This window comes from Podarcis vaucheri, assembly GCF_965113315.1.
Source record: "Podarcis vaucheri genome assembly, chromosome: 6".
Classification (NCBI taxonomy): Eukaryota; Metazoa; Chordata; class Lepidosauria; order Squamata; family Lacertidae; genus Podarcis; species Podarcis vaucheri.
Genome location: NC_138764.1, coordinates 56675615 through 56697249, shown reverse-complemented (window position 1 = coordinate 56697249; position 21635 = coordinate 56675615). Strand labels below are relative to the sequence as shown.

At 43.6% G+C, this 21635-nt stretch overlaps 1 protein-coding gene across 12 annotated transcripts in view; it reads left to right on the top strand.

The window, feature by feature from the left end:
- PTPRF (protein tyrosine phosphatase receptor type F) overlaps positions 1-21635 on the top strand; it is a 482994-nt gene that overhangs the window by 415876 nt on the left and 45483 nt on the right. For 5 of the 12 annotated variants that reach the window (XM_082228806.1, XM_082228807.1, XM_082228802.1 and 2 more), the window contains 5 exons: positions 1361-1666; positions 4489-4682; positions 15460-15486; positions 18368-18485; positions 20462-21040. In XM_082228806.1, coding sequence (XP_082084932.1) covers positions 1361-1666; positions 4489-4682; positions 15460-15486; positions 18368-18485; positions 20462-21040 — 1224 coding nt within the window. The remainder of the gene's footprint in view (positions 1-1360; positions 1667-4488; positions 4683-15459; positions 15487-18367; positions 18486-20461; positions 21041-21635) is intronic. The other 7 variants (XM_082228804.1, XM_082228808.1, XM_082228810.1 and 4 more) reach the window with 3 other exon arrangements.

The following is a 21635-nucleotide window of genomic DNA, read 5'->3' as shown; positions in this document are numbered from 1 at the left end:
CATGATTTAGAGGCACTTACATTTCCAGGGAGGGCATAACCTGAGAATAGTGAATGGGTTAATTTTGCCTCTGAGAATATTTGTGTGTGTCATGGTTCAAAATGTGTGGTTTGTGTGTGTGTGTGTGTGTGTGTGTATGCGCACGTGCATATTGGTGTGCATTTCTTTCTCATGTACTTTTCCCATGTATTTTGCTTGTGTTGCTGTGTTTTATTTTGTCCTCTGATGTTAAGCTGCAGCTTATTATTGGCACTATTCAGGTGTGACTCTTACCCAGCCATCAGTAGATGTGGGAAATCACTATGTCTCATGTGTTGATCCATTTATTATGCTTGCTGATAGTTCTTCTGCTTCTAGTTGCTGAGAGCTTTGTCAAGTGAGGCCTGTTCTCCAAAATCTCCAAATTCATTAGTAAAAGGATTTTTTCCAGTTAATTTAGGCTCTCTTCTTGTCTGCTTCTCATACCCCATGTATCCTTCTTGGGTTATACCTACATTCACTTTGTCTACTTTCCTGCATTGCCTTGGCTTTCTTTCTTTACTCTCTACCTTTCAGGTCCACCTCAGCAGTGTTGTTTGTAGTACTTTTTTTACCTCTTTAGGAACCTTCCTCATAGCCTTAGGAGCCTCCAGTTCTGTGCCCTGCTCCCAGGTTTGGAGCAATATGTCAGGTGCAAAGAATCCAATTCTCCAGGATTGCTTGCTTGCCAGTTAGTGTACAGTCAGACTGTCCTCAGAAGATGTATATTCCAATAGCCTTCCTCAACTTGAGCATCATCAGGTTATTCAAGGAACAAAACAACACTGTCCTTACTTTTCTTCTTGGTTTCAATAATTTTCATACTTCAGATTCTTCCTTCTTGATTCCTGCTCTCCTATTCTCATCTGTTACTTATCCTATTGATCTCACATCTGTCTAAGTCTTGTACTTTCTAGTTCTCTCTTCTTTTTAGGCAACCTCTACAGAGGAGGCTAGGGGAAAATTAGCTGTGGGGTCTCAGAGCGGGTAATCTTCATGAAAGGGGATGGGGAGGGAACAGAAGGAAATAATAGATCAAGCTCAGTTCAAATTAAAGGCCAGGCGGAATAGCATATCTGCTTGCCAGATGGAATAATATCACTTCTACTCCCCCCCACTGCACCCAGTTCTGGGGGTTCACCCAATCCCCCAGAGTAGTTGGTGGGGTGCACAGGTAATGAGAGGGAATAGCCAGACGACTATTCAATTGAATTGGGCCTAGTGGGTTTTGTTCTATGTTTATTGAGGCTCTGTTGGCTGGGTAAGAGCTCCCTGTAAATTATGTATTTTGCCCAATCATTTCCCCTCATCTCCCCACTTGCTTCATTTTATTTATCCCTAGCCCCTTCTGCCCCACCCCAAGAGGTCGTGTGTGTAAGCACCAGCTCCACCTCTATCCGGGTAAGTTGGGTACCACCACCGGCTCAGAGCCGCAATGGAGTCATCACACAGTATTCTATCGCATACCAAGCGGTGGAAGGAGAGGACAACAGCAAGCGTGTGGTTGAGGGCATTGGACACGAGCATTCAAGCTGGGAGATCAACAGCCTGGAGAAATGGACAGAGTACAAAGTGTGGGTGAGGGCTCACACAGACGTGGGTCCTGGGCCAGAGAGCATCCCGGTCTGGGTTCGCACTGATGAAGACGGTAGGTTCCCGACCCGTGACTGAAGGTAACAAGGGCTCTTTTGGGTCCTGCCAAAGGAATAGCATTTGTAGTGCTGTTCTCGGCTCTACAGAAAGGGGGGTCTAAATGTAGTCAATAAGAATTAAGGGGTTAATATGTATGAAATATAATCAAAATGCCTGCTTCCTACATGAATCTGTTCCTCTTCTCTATCACATGGGCAAAGCAGCTCTCTATCAAGGACATTCTGAAGCAAAAATTGCATTGTTATGGCTAGTCTGTCAGATATGTCATGCCAGCTTAAATCTCTTCTGTAGAAAGTGCCAGTCCTTGCACTGTCAGAAGGCACTTCCCAGGCTGCATCCTTGCCTCAGAGACCAGAAAGTGCACAGAGAGGCAAATAGAAAAAAGGAGCCACTCAGTAAACTGAGGGCAGGCATACTTCAGTTGTACCACCCATGCTGTGCTGTTGCTTGCACCACTGCAACCCTGTAAAGCCTTGCATAGCAATGTTCATTGCCTACTTCTGAAGCTTGCTTGCACATCTGTATGTCCTGCTGCCTGAATTGCTTGCTTCAGTTCTCATTTAGCAAAGCCTTAGCCGGAGGGACACTGCTACCCTAGAAATGTCGCAGCAAGCTCTCTGCATAAGTTTGAGGGCCGTACAGTTGGCTCTTCCAGCTAAGCTCTCTGTCAGGAGTGGTTTTAAAACCTTCTGATGCACTCATTTTTCATAGGTGGTAGCACAAAAAGGGGGTGAGAGTGCTTTTTGAATCTTGAAATATTACTGGTAGCTAATATACCCTCCTCATAATTGGGGTGACCTCCACTGACCCAACAATTCAGTCCCTTGGCAGCTGCTGTTAGCTTAAGACTCTGCCCTTTATCGGCAGGTATAGGTAAGTCTCATGATTGCTGTGCCTTGACAGAACCGTCACAAGCACTTTCCCAGCCATGTCTAACTGTTGGAGCAGAAGGGGGGTGTTGTCCAGTTACTACACTGCAATGTAGTTTGCTTTCCACTCATTTTTCGGATGAGGAATAACCATCAGGGAAAGACACCCCATTTTGCAGTTTATGGAGAAAGATGGAATGAGGTCCATGATCCCCTTTCTCATTCACCGATTAGGCTTGCCTCCTCCCCCTGCTAATATATGTATCTTTCCCCTCTGTGCTCCTCTTCAAATAATTATCTGCAATTAAGAGTGAGATCTGTGGAAACAACCAGTTGCCAGAGGGTGAGCGGCTGCCTTGCCTGCCTGCCTGCCGAGTGTCTGCATAGAACAGTCCTTACAGGTTCCATCCAGTTCTCTGCCCCCAATTAACCTTGTTCTGCACTAGCAAATGGGACACAGTGTGTTTACAGGGGCTGCGGATTTGCCCTGCAATAACAGAATTCTGGTCTTATTTTTTTCAAGCAAATTCTAAGTAGCAATAGAGCAAGGATACTCTCTGGAAGGAACACTGCTCTCGGAAATCATTCTGTAAGCTGAATGGCCAGCCAAGAATAAGAGTCTCCTAGGACTGCCTTCCTCCCTCATTACCAGCCGCCCACTTTAGGCTATAGAGCAGCTGACCATAGAGCAATTTTGATAAATTTAATAAATTTTCATCAGTGGCAGCATTTGGACACAGTAAATCATTGATTTCAGTCCAGTTTCAGGCCCAGACTTTACACCAAAAAGCACCTTAGTCCCCCTGGTTGATGAAATTTGTTGGGAAACAGATGAGGGGAGTGTAACCCTGCTTGTTCTCCTTGATCTTTTGGTGGCTTTTGATATCTTTGACCGTGGTATTCTTCTGGAGCAACTCCAGGGTTTGGAGGCACTGTATTACAGTAGTTCCACGTCTACCCTTGGAGCTGTTTCCAAAAAGTAGTTATGTGGTAGCTATTGCTCTGCATCATGGGAGCTCCTGGAAGGAGCAGGCTGGGAGTACTCTTGGATCCAAGATAGTCAATGGAAGCTCAGGTGTCATTAGTGGCTAGGAAGACCTATTTCCAACTATATTTGGTTTGCCAGCTACAGCCCCTTTTGCGCAGAGATTACTTGGCTACTGTACTCTATGCTCTGGTGATTTCCAGATTGGATTATTGCAATGCTGGGCTGCCCTTGAAGAGTACTTAGAAACTTCAAATGCAGCAGCCAGATGGGGTTCCATTTCGAAACATAATCCCTGTTTTAAAACAGTTGCCAGTTCATTTCCAGGGACAAGGTGCTCATATTAGTGTCTAAGGCCCTAAATGATGGGCCCCAATTAACTGAAAGACTGATTTCCCTACACACCATCTCAGGTGCTAAGATCAGCATGGGGGCCCTCTTGGTAGTTCCACCACTCTCAGAAATTTGGACTTATTAGTGACCTTGGTGAGAGTCTTCTTCGTGGCTGCCTCTGTGTAATTCCCTTTTCACTAGATTGTGTCTAGCACTTCCATTGTATAGCTCTCATCATGGAATCGAATAAATAATTAAAGATCCCCATAGCTAGGGGTTGTGGTTTGTTTTTCCATTCACTAATAAGGAGGTATGAAGTGGACGCTCCTGGCATATTCATGGTAAATCATTAACTATGTTCCCATTGTGCCTGTAATATGTCCACTCATTGATATGTATGTATTGGGTTGTGTGGGTACTAGTAATCTACACAGAGCTTTGCATCTCCTTATGCCACACCTTGAATAGCAGGACAGCTTAGTCCAGCAGTACAATCATGGATATTTGCCATTCACTCTACTGTGAATTCTGCTTTGTAATCTGGAGTGATGTGTGCAACAAAATGTGTGTCTCCTCCACCCCAGAAGCAATGCTGTTGTCTCTGATGAAATTTTTTCATGTGCCTTCCAGTGCCCAGTGCTCCACCTCGGAAAGTGGAGGTAGAATCAATGAACTCCACAACCATTCGTGTTACCTGGAAGTCACCTATCTCTAACAAGCAGCATGGCCAGATCCGGGGCTACCAAGTCATCTGTGTGAAGCTGGAGAATAATGAGCCAGTTGGGTTGCCTATCATGAAAGACGTCATGGTAGCAGAGTCCCAGGTATATCCTGGTATGAGTGGGATGGATGGATGCATGCATGGACAGACAGAGAAATAATATATTTTGAAGAAGGGTCTGTATTTGCTTTGTCATGGGCTTTTTCACTTTATATGGTTAGAGAGAAAGAGAGCTATATTATGGCAATGAACATGCATTTTCTTTGTTACAGACTTCCTTACTGTAGTTGAGAGCCTAAAACAAATTTTGGGAGAGAACGATGTGGAAAGGGTTGAGATGGAATGAACTGGGAGTATCAGGGAGCAGGACAAGGCAGACGTTTCTGGGACTTCTACAGTTGCAGTCTAGGTGTGATCATTTGTGAGCTAGACTATTTGAATGGCACCCAATAGGATTACTGGAGAGCTATGTTGACTAATTAATAAATCTCATTAATACAACACTTGATTCATTTGCATCTTTCTCAGCAGGGAGTAAAGCACAGCCAACCCCCCCAAACAAACATACAACCACTACCCACCCCACATACAACCCAAACCCACCCCAACAATGAGTGGGGGGGGGAATAAAGTGAGACCAAGACTTGCTAGCTCCAGACTTCACTGCTCAGCTTAGACCATCATGATTCCTACAGACTTTGTCGAATTTTTGTATTTGTGAAGCAGCCCAATGCCTCTTCCAATTTCCTCAAAGTTGACCTTTAGGCTGGTGAAATTAATCATCAACTTGCTGCCGTGTTCTTTTGGTCTTTGGGGTTAAAGATTTGGTCCCAAGTAAACTATGCTGTTAATCTCCTCTAAATGAAATAACTTGATTGCATTTGCTTTTTGAACTGGGGGGGGGGTGTCCTCTGTTAGAGAGAAAATGAACCTTCCTGGGCATTAAGAACAGATTTCAACACTGTTCTTTTAGAACACTAAGTTTGCAAGTGCATGTTCCATGGTCTCCTGTCCTTCATGGGCATGTCTCTGCATTAGTGTTTCCCCATATGGCAGAGATCAGAGGCTAGCTAATGTCCCTTCACATCTGTCCTTTGAAAGGTAAAGGTACCCCTGCCCGTATGGGCCAGTCTTGACAGACTCTAGGGTTGTGCGCTCATCTCACTCTAGAGGCCAGGAGCCAGCGCTGTCCGCAGACACTTCTGGGTCACGTGGCCAGCGTGACGAAGCTGCTCTGGTGAGCCAGAGCCGCACACGGAAACGCCATTTACCTTCCCGCTATTTATCTACTTGCACCCGAGGGTGCATATATATATATATATATATATATATATATATATATATATATATATATTATTAGGATTTTCTCTTTTTTTTTAGACAGTCACAAAAACATAAACATACACTTCGACACTACACACAAATAACACGTATAATTTTAAAACCTTATTTTCATAACCACTTTCCCGGACTTCCCCCACCTCCCTTCTTGCATCCCAATTCCAAAATTTAGCTCAGCAAGTTCTTTTTATTAATATTTTACTTTATCCGTCTTAGTTAGCCAATTTTAAACTTCTAAACCTCATTTTAATACTCGACATTAACCCCTTTTTCTAAGGTCGACCCAAGTTCCCTTTCACGAGATTCCCAATTATTAAAATAATTACAGAACAACCTAACAAATGAAAACATATAATTGTACCCCTTTGGATTCCAAAGCTTTCCCCCCCCCCCCGTTTCGATCCCCAGAAATTATCCTTCAGTCTGTCAGTTCTCAGCCTGGATCTATCACGTCCGAGGCCCTTAAATCTCTCTCAGTCCCTTTCAGCTGGTTTTGTTGACAGTCCTTTATGTTGAACATCAGATCTCGGAGCATCTTTGACCCAGTAGGGTCTATGTTTTTTCTAACCAGGCCTCCATATTCAAAGAAAGAGTCTAGGTCCTGCTTCTTACTCTTTTTAAGTCCAAGTGTCCCAAATGTCCCAAACATTCCAGTTTTCGCCTTGATCAAATTTGTAATCCATGGGTCTTCCGGACTCCCCATAGGGAAAAATCCCCAATCTTCATTCTCCATTTCAAACCAAATTTTCGTCTTCCAAACCTTGCTTTCCTTATATTCCAACTTAACAGGCCTCTGGTTGTCCTTTTTCACTTGCAGCGTTTCAGCTCCTCCTTCGCATTCCTCCAAAACGGCACATGTATCTTCCTTTCCAGCTGCAGATTTTTCTTGAGTCAAGTCCTTAACCGCTTCAGCAGATTTGTTTATTTTAAGGATCAAGGTTGCAAGATTTGTAACCATAACATCACTCTGCTCTTGCAGCTTTCCCAGGAAATCAAACACTCTGTCCAACTCTGCCTGTATTTTTCCATCTGCAACCATTGTAATATCTCAGAACCCCCTCTAGAGGGATTCTGGTTACTAAGTGTTCTTTCTCCAACAATCAGGTTATTTTGTTCTTATTTCCTCTCTATTTTCAAACACTTAAAGTCCAATGTAACAAAAATAACCGGCACAAGTAGCAAAAAACAGAATTTCCTGACTTTGACAGCTCATTTGACAGCTGTCAAACTCTGTAAATATCTTCTACAGGCTCTCTCGCGGATCGCTCCCGGATCCGGGGGGGAGGGTTACACTTCAACTCTAACGTTCAGTTCTAATCCTCCAGTAATAAACTTGTATGTCCAAGTCGTGAAATTAAAAATTTCTGTCTCGAAGAGAGGAAGACAGTCTCTCAACATTAGTTATCTAATTCTTGCTTTAAATTGTCTGTGAGGGGGGGAGGCGGACTTCCTTTTGGCACCTCCCCCGGTCGTACCGAATTCAATTAAAAGAAATTTTTAATTCCAATTTCCGTATTACTCACGGGTTGTTACTTTTTGAAGTCCAAATGGTCAAGGAAAGAAGTCAGCGCTCTCCAGCCATGGCTTGCGGCTTCACTCCGTGGAAGAAGCAGTCTACTCACAGCACCACGCCGCTCTCTGCCACCCGCTCCGAAGCCTTTAAAAAGGGGGGGCGCAAATGGTGCCCGCCGAGTCACCAAGTCCACAGGCTTCAGCGCCTGTGGTTTCTGAGGGTCCCCGCGTCATCGCCGCGGCAGGACCCCTCTTCCACCAAGCCGATTCCCTCCGAAGCTCAGAGGGAATCCGCCATTTGCTGATTGCGCTAACCCGGAAGTACCGAGGGTGCTTTCGAACTGCTAGGTTGGCAGGCGCTGGGACCGAGCAACGGGAGTGCACCCCGCCACGGGGATTCGAACCGCCGACCATACGATCGGCAAGTCCTAGGCGCTGAGGTTTTACCCACAGTGCCACCCGCGTCCCTTCTCCTTTGAAAGGTAGAAATGCATTATAGTAGTCTGCTGCCATATCTTGCTGAGTTCCTAGATTCTTCCTATCCTACTTCCCTTCCAGGGTAAATTTATATAGAAAGGGGTTCCATAGGTTCAGTTGACCTTGTTGAAGGTGGGAACTGAGGCCCTATGATGGGGAAACATTTCCTTGTGTCCCCCCCCCCGGTACCTCTTTTGTTCCCTACCTATGGCTACAGTGCTAAGTGCTTTTATCATGCACATTTTGTTGACTCTGATATTCCTCAGCCATGTGACTGGGAGCGAGTCCCAACAGAGTTAAGAACCAATTATGTAATATTTCTGAGCCTGGCAGGTTAGACTGCCACCTCATTCCCCTCCACCACTGTCTTCCACTTGGACCTTGGAGACAGAGGCAGGGAATCTTCAGCCCACCTGGGAGGTTTGCTTGCCAGGCTGTTTTGGGCAAAGAATGCCCTTTCCCACTCCTCCCCTTCCCCCTTCAACTGCCCATCCATCCATCAATCATATTAGTTGGCACCAGGAGGGCTGCCTTACCATGTACACACTTTCCTACTTCCTGGAATTACCTAACACAAAAGCCAAATAAACCTGCTGTCTCTTAGCTTAGCTACACAATCTGAGTAACTCATTGCTCAGATGCAGACCAAGTTGGATTTGACCATTCCTGCTTCCCTGCTTGCCTCTAGCCCTGGCATTGCTTCATTCTGATTTACTTCCTGATGCCATGCTTCATTTATTTCTTATGTGATCATCCAGTTTCCGGCTGAGATACTTCACAGTATTTTGTAGAGCTCATGCCTTAGGCCAATCCTGGCTCAGTTCATCCTTGGATTGGATCTGGGCTGTTTTCACACCTTGTACTTTGATACTGTGTGGTATCAAATAAGGCATCTAACGGTAGAGTCTCTTCTCAGACTGTCTGATTTGCAGCCACAGGCTTCCCTCCTTATGGAAATGTTCACACATAGAGGCATAGAGACAAAGACTATATAGATGGAACAAATAAACTTGGTCAGTTTATTCAGATGACTATAAGAAAATGAAGCTAATGTCTGCCATTTCTTACAATCCCATACATACTTAAGATTATGTATTAAAATTACATATGGGAGCTTTCAGGAAGCAATAATCAGTTCAGAGAACAAAAATGAACAAGATTTCCTAGCCCTCGTATATGTAGGTAAGGAGAAATATGAATGTGTGGGAAGCATCTGAAATTGACCCATCAGTTAGAAAAGGGTGGATTTGTCTTCCAGTACTTAGAGTTACTGTTTTGAAGTCAGATTACACCCTCCTCCCTATTGTGTTTAGCATCTCACAATTAATTTAAACCACAAGAATAATCTAGGTTATCAAAGCACAATAATTTGGTACAAAATTCAGTTGGGTGTTACTATGTCTTTAGTTTATCTAGCTCCATATTTAGTATTCACAGGAATACGCAAACGGGATGTTGTAGAGTTGGAAAAGGCTCAGAAAAGGGCAACTCCCCTGTGAAGAGCAGTTGCAGCATTTGGGACTTAGAGAAAGGGTGAGTAAGAGGCGAAACGATAGAAGTCGATACACTTATGCATGGCATTGAGAAAGTGGACAGAGAAACATTTTCATAGAATCATAGAGTTGGAAGAGACCACAAGGGCCATCGAGTCCAACCCCCTGCCAAGCAGGAAACACCATCAGAGCACTCCTGACATATGGATGTCAAGCCTCTGCTTAAAGACCTCCAAAGAAGGAGACTCCACCACACTCCTTGGCAGCAAATTCCACTGTCGAACAGCTCTTACTGTCAGGAAGTTCTTCCTAATGTTTAGGTGGAATCTTCTTTCTTGTAGTTTGGATCCATTGCTCCGTGTCCGCTTCTCTGGAGCAGCAGAAAACAACCTTTCTCCCTCCTCTATGTGACATCCTTTTATATATTTGAACATCACCCCTTAACCTCCTCTTCTCCAGGCTAAACATGCCCAGCTCCCTTAGCCGTTCCTCATAAGGCATCGTTTCCAGGCCTTTGACCATTTTGGTTGCCCTCCTCTGGACACGTTCCAGTTTGTCAGTGTCCTTCTTGAACTGTGGTGCCCAGAACTGGACACAGTACTCCAGATGAGGTCTGACCAGAGCAGAATACAGTGGCACTATTACTTCCCTTGATCTAGATGCTATACTCCTATTGATGCAGCCCAGAATTGCATTGGCTTTTTTAGCTGCCGCGTCACACTGTTGGCTCATGTCAAGTTTGTGGTCAACCAAGACTCCTAGATCCTTTTCACATGTACTGCTCTCAAGCCAGGTATCACCCATCTTGTATTTGTGCCTCTCATTTTTTTTGCCCAAGTGCAATACTTTACATTTCTCCCTGTTAAAATTCATCTTGTTTGTTTTTGCCCAGTTCTCTAATCTGTCAAGGTCGTTTTGAAGTGTGATCCTGTCCTCTGGGGTGTTAGCCACCCCTCCCAGTTTGGTGTCATCTGCAAATTTGATCAGGATGCCCTTCAGTCCATCATCCAAGTCGTTGATAAAGATGTTGAATAAGACCGGGCCCAAGACAGAACCCTGTGGCACCCCACTAGTCACTCTTCTCCAGGATGAAGAGGAACCATTGATGAGCACCCTTTGGGTTCGGTTTTCCTCCTCTCTCATAATGCTAGAACTTGTGGACATGCCATGAAGCTGAACATATGAAGATTCAGGACAGAAAAGAAAGTACTTCTTCATGCAGCACATAGTTGAACTATGGAACTTGCTCCCACAGACAGCAGTGGCAGCCACCAACTTGTGTGGCTTTAAAAGAGGTTTAGACAAATTCATGGAGGACAATGCTGTCAATGGCTACTAGCCATGAGGACTGTGTTCTACCTCCACTGTCAGAGGCAGGATGCCTCTGAATACCAGTTGCTGGGAATCACAGGAGGGCAGAGTGCTCTTGCACTCAGGTCCTGCTTGGAGGCTTCCCACAGGCATCTGGTTGGCCACTATAAGAACAGGGTGCTGGTCTAGATGAGCCATGTTAAAAAGCTGCAAGTCTTCAGAATAGAATAAGAGCATGGGCAGCTGTATTATACTTATATCACACCCACACTGTATGTTTAAAGCACATGGTGTCTCCCCCCCCAAAAAAAAAAGAATTCTGGGAACTGTAGTTTGAATTTTTGCTCTATGAGGGATAAACTACAATTCCCAGGATTCTTTGGGGGAAGCCCTGTGCTTTAAATGCATGCTGTGGGTGAGTCAAATCCAGTGGTCCATCTAGCTCAGCAGTCCCTGACAGCAGCTTGAGATAGCACAAGCACATAAATATGTCTTTAGAACTAGCCATCTCCACACCAAAGAACAAGAAGAATAGCAACCTCTCCTCTGAGACGAGGATTCTGTAACCACTTAAGTTGGCTTTATTAGCAAAACCCACATGATATCCATTGGTAAACAAAAACAAAAACCGACACCTGAAGTGAAGAATTATTGTGCTTTCAGCAGGCATGTGTATGTGCTTCTAGGGCAAATCTTCACTACAGTGACAGTTCACACGCAGGGGAAATAAATGTCAGGGTAGGGCTAGTCCATGTAATCCATTTCACAGCTCTCTCCCCCAGAACTGCAGACATGGTCAGAGAGACAGTGGCTATAGAGAGTCATGATGAAGACTAAAATGAAATGCTGTAAGGGCATTGCAGCCAGCATAAATACCAGCTGCCAGTGTTAGCTCTGCTTGTATTGGTTCTGGTGCTCCCAAGCAGTGGCAGCAGCTGAATCTTTTTTATTAAGGCCACTGCCTTCCTAAAACCCATTTATCTTACTCAGCAACGCTAAATACTTAAGAAGCAATTGGGCTGGTTTAGCAGAGAAATGTTTTTATCTGCAGGTGACTGTTTCATAAATTCAGACATTTGGCTGGAGCAGATTTCAGAGAGATGCTCCTTCTGTGGAGGTCCCTCTGATCTGTGAGGAGATTAGAGTCTGGTGAAGATGTCAGGGTAAACACTACATTTAAATAAACTGTTAAGATTGAATGGGTGCCACCAGGATGCTGGTCTGCTTCACATATTTCTGCTTTGCCCTTCAGGGAAATTGTGGAGTTCTCCTGCAGTTTGGAGCATTTTGCTCATTTGCACAGTCTGCTTTCACGGTCTGCTTATTGATATTGGCTTGGATGTCATATTTTCAATACATTTTATATATGCAAAATCTATCATCATTCTGTTATAATGATCATTGTTATCGTTATCCCCTCACTTTTCAGGAAACATTAGATGTAGCTTACAAAAATAAGTAGTAAAATAAAATGCAATCCAAAATAAATACATAAAATATTAAAAATAGCAGGAATAAAACATAGGAATTAAACAACAGCAGTCCATAAAGGCTCTAGGAGAAACAGATATTTCTTCCTTTATTTAAACAATTTATACCCCATTTTTAAGCTTCACAAAGGGCCCCTGGACATAATAAAAAATACAAGCACTGATGAATAATAAAACAGAATATAGAACAGCAGGGATAAAAACCTCAAATCAAGCTAAAAGCTTGGTGAAGCAAAAAAAAAAAATGTAACTCTTGAAAACTCTATTCAGGCTTCTTGGGGAAGGAATTGTACAGCTTGGGCACCACAACCAAGAAGCCACTGTCCCATGTCCCGGTCAGTTGGATGTCGCCAAACAGCAGGATACGGAGCAGGGCTTTGAATGAAGAATGTAGTGGGCTGGCAGCCATTAGATACAAAATATTGTGTGTGCGTTTTTCCTTTTTCAATAAAAGCTTAAAACGCTTGGAAGGCAGAAATCTCTTTCTAGTACCAAATTCTGTACAACTTCAAAGCATGAGGGAAATCAATCGAATGCACGCAGGCTTGGATGTAGTCTACTGCTTTTGTTTATAATATTTCTAACCCACTCTTCATCACAATGGATCCCAGAGTGGGGTGAAAACAAACATTCATATTGATAGAATAGTTCTGAGCAGGCAGCTGAGAAATGTAATTATTAATTAGCTTGAGAGAAAGCAAGTTTAATACAGATAGAGAAGCTCACATTCTGATATACACAGAGCAAGTTAAGGCACCTTTGCAGTCTCACCTGCAGATGGCTGAGCAAGAAACCAGCCTTTGATGTAGCACACTGTAACCTCATAGGTTGCAACATTCTTGAGCAGTGATCAGCTGTGCATATTTTCATGTTTTTGTGAACAGACAGGATAGATGTTCATATCATTGTCTTGAATAATTGTGCCATTTTGTGTCTCGTTCATCCTAGGAGAATGGCTTCTCCTTTGCACTGTTACATGCTGTCAAAACTGTCATGCATGAACATTGTGATCAAGGATGTCTTCCCAACACCTTGCTCCCCCAGGAAGACCAGTTTGAATTTATTTTGTGGGTTCCCAAACTCTTCTCCTGTAGACGAAAGTGCCTAGCTCCAATGTGGGCTGGAATTGAAACATACCACTGATTTTTCTGTTTGATATTCAGTGTGTGTTCTTCCCTATCTCCTCCTTTCTTTTATTAATTCTCCATCCTCTGAATCCCCCTTTGCATAGGTGTTGCCTAAGCATTTATAAAACATGGTTTGATTCTATTACTTTACTTGGGCCTGCGCCCCTGCTTTCACTGCTTGCCAGCCTTGTCTACATGTCACCCCTCCAAATCCCCAGCCCTCTTCCACTTTACACCTCAACCCCCCGACCCTCACCCAAAGCCTCTCCCGTTTACACTTCACCACTGGTAGGGTGAAATGAAGTAAATGAAGAGGAGAAAGTCTTTTCTCACCTTTGCACTCCTGCTCTGCTGCAAGTTTCCTTTTAATTGTCCCACCACTGTCACTCAAAGAGAGAAAAAGAAATTGCATTTTAATATGCAGGCTTTTTCTCTCCTTCCCACAGCAACAGCCTCCCAACAGAACAGCAGGCAGGCAAGAGGGGAAGGCAGACCAGGCAAGCAGCATGGGTGGCCCAGGTGAGCCGCACAACATCAGAAAGGTCAGTGTTGGACATTTGGCTCTGCTGCTGCTTCCTGCCTCATTGTCCTCCAGTGCTGCTGACACCAAAACTGTGGTTGTGGGGAACTGCCCTGCCCTGGCTGTTTCTCTGTGACTAGCTGTGCTGTCCACAACCCACACCACTTGCCCGGACCACCTGCCACCCGTGTCACTCACCTGCCTGTCTGGGCTGCCTGCCTGCTGTTCCATCATCACTCTGCAGTTGGTCACACCAACTGCAGTGTGACAACATTATTACAATCTTAATACATACCAAGAAAAACTGAAGTTCATAAAACACAATTACACACATTTTAAAAATGCCATTGTTGGGAATGGAAGTGGGCAGTGATTGAGATAGTGGCAGTACATTTTGTGAAGTGGAGGAAGCAGAATTGAGGGGAGGGGGAGTTTCCAAAGCAGGGCTATGGACATGTACAAACCTGTGGCTCACTTGATTATTTCTATGGGACATCTTGCCTTTGCAGCAGTTTCAGGTATTTCTTCCTACAACAGCTTTTGCTGCTGGCAGGTGCCTTAGTAGCTGTGGATCTCACTTGTTTTGAAGAGCTTGCTTCTGAGTTTTGCTGCCAGTGAAAACATATGTGTCACTGCCAAACTCATTTTCTACAGAGCAAGTTGTAGCAAAGAGCTCCTCTGGCCAGACAGTTCAGTAGTATGAGATCACTTGCCTGCCCAGGGTGGGGTGGGGTGGGGTGGATGCGAATCCTTGTGAGCCTTCCTTCAGAACCCGAGCATGTTGCTTTGGAAGGCAAAGAGATGAGTAAATGAGACGTGCACCATAAATCTGCTTGCCTTGTAAGATGCACTTTAGGTAAATGCACTCTTTGCAAGAATTGAAGTAACTCTGCTTGATGCAAGAAACTTAGAAATTGATTACACTGATGATCATGCTGCTTCTCTGGCTGGTTTTTGAGGAAGCTTATCTCAGTACACAGCTATTGCTTATCTTAACAGGGAGGGTTACAGGAGTCTGAGAATTATGGTTGAAAGGGTTCAGCTGGTGGAAGGGGGGAGGGCAAGTATTGCCCTGAAGCTTTGGTAGGTCATTTTTCCTGGTTTGGTTTGAGTCTCTAGGCTTGTGCTGTCTCATCAGAGGCTCTGGAGTCCAGCCACAGCATTTCACAAAGACATTTCTATGTCCTATTTCCACTAGGATCATTCACTACAGGAGGAACATACTATTTTCACATGTGTTTCTCCTTGTTACTGTTAATTCCTTTATTGCTAGCAGTAGCAATATGTTGTTTCTAAAGCTGGTGTCCAGAGCTAGCCTATGTACCTGCATGATGTAACATATCAAACTCCCAGGTTAGTGTGTATAGGATTGAAGCCTTAAATAGTCTGCAGTTTGAAGAGGGGAGTTGTTTCTGTAGTTCTCGGGGGGGGGGCGGATAGAAAGAGAGCAACAGTTCTTTGCGTGAGAGAGGTGTTTTGGAAGAAAGCAGTAGATACACTTGGGGGTCCAGATAGTGCCAAATCTTGTGTGTGTGCTTGCATGTGTTAATAATCCATAGTTTGTCATCACAGTTCCCTTACTCTTTCCTCCTTCCTGTCCCCCCATCAGTTAAGGTTTAAGGACGCTATTGACCACGTAAGTACCATTTGTTAGAGTGTTTGCTTGGATCAGATGGGTTTGAGGATCATTTTGTGAAATCTGTGTGCATAGTGCTGTCAAAACACCCCTGTCAATCCTCAGATATTTCTAGGGAGTTGCTCTGTAGAGCTTCCACCAGCCACAAATCCTGAGCAAATTGGCATTTAGATTGCTGCTAAATGCAGAAAAGCAATTGACATTTTTCATAATCTGTATTTCCAGCTTGTTGCAATGCAATTTCAGGCAGATGCGGGGGGGAGCAGCCCACTTTCTACAGTCTTTGGTCCAGCTCGTTACATGGCAGAGTCAGATCTGTAATCTTTAAACCTTATTGATCCCAGTCGTGAAAAATACCCTGTTCTCTCAGCTGTGACCTTTGGTTGAAACAGAAGCTGTAATAAGAACACAATCACATTCAAACAGTTAAATTCAATTTTTCCAAGTAATTTTGAGATATAAATTTGGAGGAACAAGCTTGAAAATTACCTTTGGAGAAAGAGAGATTAAGTTACATACCCTGCTGTGGCTTCCCTCGTCTCTTAGCAGAAGGACTTTGGCTTAGAAGGGGTTTGCAGCGACAGCCCTATGTATGGTATCTCTCATTCCACCTTCTTTCTTTCCTCTCTCCCCCTAACTTGCTTTGTTCTAGTGGCATGCTCTTCCCTGTGTGAGAATTACTCTCCTGTGTGGACTGTGGTGATGACTACATCTTTTCGTAGCCTTCGTGTTGTGTGTTTGAGTATCTCCCTCTATATCAATTTATTGCCATTGATTGATTTTGCTCTCTCATAGAACTCCAGGGGGAAAAGGAAATCTTACTTGAACTCTGATTTTGGTGTCATTCTGATTTCTGTTTGCTAATTTGGGTTTGCAAATGAAAGCAATGAAGGAATAATCTGGGTTAGGTGGCTGAATCCTGTAACTTACCTGGGCTGCCAATGAGAAAAAGCCTATTCACATTTATTTGTTTGTTTTATTCAAGTAATTAACAATTACATGACAGCCAAAAGCAAAGCACCCTGACAAACCAAGGTTCTAGGAAGAGATTGTGCTCTATCTATCCATCACAATACAGATTTATTCCTGGTTATATCACATTTTGATTTTTGTGCATCAACAGTCATTCCTTCATGCATAGGGTTAATGGTTGAAATTCTACTAGCAAACTGCTAGAGATTGTCTTTGAGCAGGTCTTTCTCTGTGGAGTCCTCCACAAGGGTCCATATTTGCCAATAGAATGTAGAAGGTTTTAGAGAGCTGGAGTAGGCTTATGGTTACAAAGCCAATCCCGTCAAATGATCCAGTGAGATAGTTCAAGGTCCTACTGCTACTTGCCCCTGCTGGTGTCTCTAGCCTGCACAGCTGGGGACAATACCATTGAGAAGGTAACAGATCCTGTGGCCTATAGATCCTGTGGCCTTTGTTTGTGTAGAATTTTATGCTTGCTCTCTCGCCTTACATGTTTCCTGATGTATGTAGCATGGGTAGTTTATTTTTAAGAAGCAAGACTCTTGAATACTGTGGTTGGTGAGCATGTTATGGCAAGTGGCAGATCCACTAGCTATATTGTTGCTCATCCCAGGGCCTTCTGCTGGAAGAGACAAGTGAGTAGTGGTCTGCTTCTGTTCTGTTCTATGTACTGAAGTTAACACTTTAACTGTGATGGAAGGGCTGCTACTTTCTTGTTACAATAGATTTCCAACCAGTCCTTTTCATCTTTTGCCCATGTATCTGTGGGGTAAATGACAGCACTATGAACAGAGAAGACTGCTTCATGCCCTTATTGCATGGCTGCGTAGCAGTTTGCCCTGCCAGGTATAGCAAAAGAATGTGCTTGTTTGTGGCCTGTTGATATGAGGAAGCACTTTGTCTCCGATAAGCATCTCATGACAATTAAAATTCAATATATGATGCTGCTGGAAGGTGCTGTTCATAAGTGAAAATAAGACACAGAACCTTGCCAGGCTCAGAGACTAAAATACAAGACAACAAGGGAAGGCAAGTGGAGGGAAGTTTTAAATGTTTGATTTTTATATATGCTGTAAGCCATTTAGAGATGGATGGGGTATTATTATTATTATTATTATTATTATTATTATTATTAGTCTGTCAGTACCAGAACAAAAAGAGATTAATTGTTAACAGACATTTACTTCCAGTTAGCACCAGCTTAATCTTCCCTTTCTGGCAGTCTTGCCGGGATGGAAATGATGAAACTACTGAGTAGCCCTTGGTTGTCCTTTGACCAGTAACAAGTTCACTTGTGGTAGAAGTTGTGGGAAAGTTGTTCTTCCCTTCCCACTTCAGTTTGCTGTATTTTGTTGGGTCCCTGTTTCTTGCAGTGAACTTCCTTGGCTATCCAGAATTATATGCTGCACAATTTGTCTAGAAATTGGGCTGCAACTAACACCTGCTGCAGTTGCATTGGCAGTTGCAAGTGTTGAGTTTGACAAGCTGCTCCAGACAAACCAACCCTTTCATCCCATGTTGGAAATAGGAAAAAATGTGTGGATTTGTTCACGTGATTTAGTGAAAATGGGTGCTTTCTGGCAAAGGGAGGTGCACAGGAAACACAACAAAAGTAGCCTATGACAAAACATACCCTGGTTTATTTCACAAAGGCCAGAAAACACTGGATTGCATCAACCAACCTAGGAACATGTTTTCTCAATACAGCTTTCACTTGTCATCAGTGATGCGAGAGATGGAGGCCCTGTATCCAAAGTAATGTCATTAAAAAGTTAATAAAACTTCAGGGTCAGTTTTCCTTCTTGTGTGTTTTGAAACTAAATGGGTCAAATATCCAAAGTACAGAAATGCTCTTATATTCCTGCCTTCCTTAATTTGATAATGAACTAAAAGTGTCTGTTTCCCACAGGAAACCCTCATTGGAGGCCTTTTACCCGAAACAACCTATTCTATCAGCATCGCAGCCTATACCACCAAAGGGGATGGGGCCCGCAGCAGGGACAAGGTGGTTACTACAAGTGGAGCAGGTGAGCCAATAGTACTAAAACACATCTTTGATAGGCAAATCTACTCTAATATTTTGAGCTCCAGAATCAAAGATGACAGAAATTTTAATCTTAAGAAGTGTTAGGAAGGTGAAAAAAGCACCTGTACGCTCAAACCCCTTGTTTTGCAGACTGAACTGCAGGTGATGGAGAAGCAAGTAGAAGAATGGAAACTTCCTCTCTTTAAGAACCGCTTCACACATTACAATTTTACTACAATGGAGATAATTTGCAGGCATTCTGGTATGCCATGTTAACAGCAGTCAGTTACATGTCTCTGGGGAGCCACAAGCAGAGCAGGAGAACAATGACCATCTCCTGTTCATCCCAAGTATCTGACATTTGGAACTGTACCGCTTCTGCTCATAGTTACCATGGCTAATAGTTGCTGGGAAATGCCTCTGCCTTGAATTGGCAAAATACCATGACATTCACATGGCAGCTTCATCACAGCTTAGTCAAATCAGCTCACCCCAAATCCAGAATACCACTATGCTATTGTAAATTTGCTCTGAGTGCCACAGTCTGGCACAGGATAATGGTTATCTTGGCACTGTGCTGATACTGAATAGTTTTGTTGTTGATGGATTTACACGTCAATCTCTCCTGATTTGGGGGAAGGATGTGTCTCTGTTGTGGGTGGAACGGAGATATGAAACCATCCATTTTATACAGCAGGTGTTAAGCTTTGAAGGGAGCAGCCCTTAATTTGTGCTACATATATGAGATTTGGAATCCTGTTGCTGCTCAGCCATCACATCAACATTCCTAGCAGGAACCAGTTCATCAGCTCAAACACAGCACATTTTGATTGCAAACAGCATGCTATGCTCTCAACAGCTCGCACAGGTGGTGAAATTATAAAGATTGCTATGAAAATTGCCAGCATCAAACTAGCGGAGATTCCAGTTTTGAGTCTGGGCTTCTCTGCAACATCTTATATTAAAGCCCTGATTTCTTATCTTATGGCATTACCTTTCACTTTCTTTATCATACTGTCCCAAATCTACTTTCTCTAGGCTTGCTTCTGCAAATGGCAAGATTCAAGGAGTGGTTGTGGAAGTATGATGAGATTTAAGAGTCAGATACAAGGAAGTTTTGAAGACAGTATCCATCACAGTGTTATTTTTCATTGCAATTTTGGAAATAGTTACATTTGGAATAATTTACACTATAGAAGTTAGGGATTAGCTGTTTAAATAATTTGCCCCAGGGTTTGGTTCCATCTGAATTTCAGTCCATCACCTACTGACATCCTGCATTATCAGTGTTTGCAAACTACAGGCACAAAGGTTTTCACAAAATATAGCAGCTGACAAAATTCCTTCAGAAGCTTGCACAAAGTGTGGCATTTGTGATAATCTTATTCATCCCTATTCCTTTAAGATCCTATAGCTTCCACCATAGGGTTCTCAACTCCCCTCCCCAAAAGAAATCAGATCTTATGATCAAGTTAGGCACATTTTACAGACAAACATATAGGTTAAGGATATTTGTGAAATGTAGCCATGTAGAAATTAGTTTTTTTCAATTATAAAATTTGGATTTTGTTTTGTTGCTGTTGTTTAATTGTGGAATTTGGAGGACCTGGAAGAGTAAACACTGATATGTTCATAAATACAGTGCAGTTGTTTCTGGACTGAACCACTTCAAATTGCAGGTGGTTTGCCTTTTTGGACATTGCCCCTGTAAACTCCCTGCCTGTGGAAAGCATGCAAAGCAAAAGTCTTATCCCAGATATGCTGCTTTTTTGTGTGCAGCTAATTTTAATGTGGGGAAGCATTCAAACATATTGATCTTTCATCTGTAATCTGTCGCCAAATTGATAGGGAGTGCTGTGCTAGCTGATATTCCTTAGCAGGTAGATAAATTTCCCGAGTGAGCAACTCCAGCAGTGAAAAGGCCAGAACTCTGTCTCCCTCCCACTTACAGCATATCACCCTGTTTTTGTTCCACAGTCCCAGGCAAGCCTACCATGATGATCAGCACCACAGCCATGAATACAGCTCTGATCAATTGGCACCCACCTAAAGAGATGGTTGGGGAGCTGCTGGGCTACCAGCTGCAGTTCAAACATGCTGAGGAGGAGAAGATGAGGATTATGAATTTTGAGAAGAACGTGGATCACTTCACCGTGACTGACCTTTACAAGGGTGCCACCTACATCTTCAAGCTGGCTGCCAAGAATAGGGTTGGTCTTGGGGAGGAGTTTGAAAAAGAAATCACTACCGCAGAGGAGGCGCCAAGCGGTTTCCCCCAGAACCTGCACGTGGTGGGGCTGACCACCTCCACCACTAAAGTGACTTGGGAGCCTCCACTTCTGGCAGAGAGGAATGGGAAAATGACCAACTACACAGTTGTGTACAGAGACATTAACAGCCAGCAGAACCTGACCAATGTTACGAGGGAAACGAGCATCACTCTGACCAACCTCAAACCTGACACAACCTATGACATCAAAGTTAGAGCCCACACTAACAAGGGAGCTGGCCCTCTCAGCCCCAGCATTCAGTCTAGGACGATGCCGATGGAACAAGGTAAGCGCCTCCCCTGTGATCAGTTAATGAACCTCTATGGCAGAAAACAGGTCAGAGATGACCTGGTCAGTCTTACCTTCCTGAGCTTATAATTTTTTGGATGGGGGGGGCATAGAGGTTGCATGACTGCATTTGTTTTTTCAAACACATACCCCATTTTCTGTTTCCAGATAAGAATTGTTGCTTTGGTGCAAACTGAACAGGCAGCTTCTGTGAAGAAACAGTGCCTCATAACTGCTACCTTTTGAAGATTGCTGTGTACACACTATACCTTTAAAGTACAATCGGAACACATTATTTTCCTCAAAGAATTCAGGGCCCTGTAGTTTACCTCTTGCAGTGTTAAAAATCCTAGCAACCCATAACAAACTACAGGGCCCAGAGAGAGAATATACTTTGAACGTGCTTTAAATATATAGTTTGTACACAGTCTGTGACAAAGAGGGGAAGGTGGCAACACAGTTTGGTCAAAAAGCTTAAGTGTCCTAAAGTGCGAGAAGGCTAATTGAATCTACAGGAAAACACCAAATTTTGCTGCTACTGAGAAGAGTGGAAGGGAAAGGGTTAGTTGTCCAATGTTGCCTCACGGGGGCCA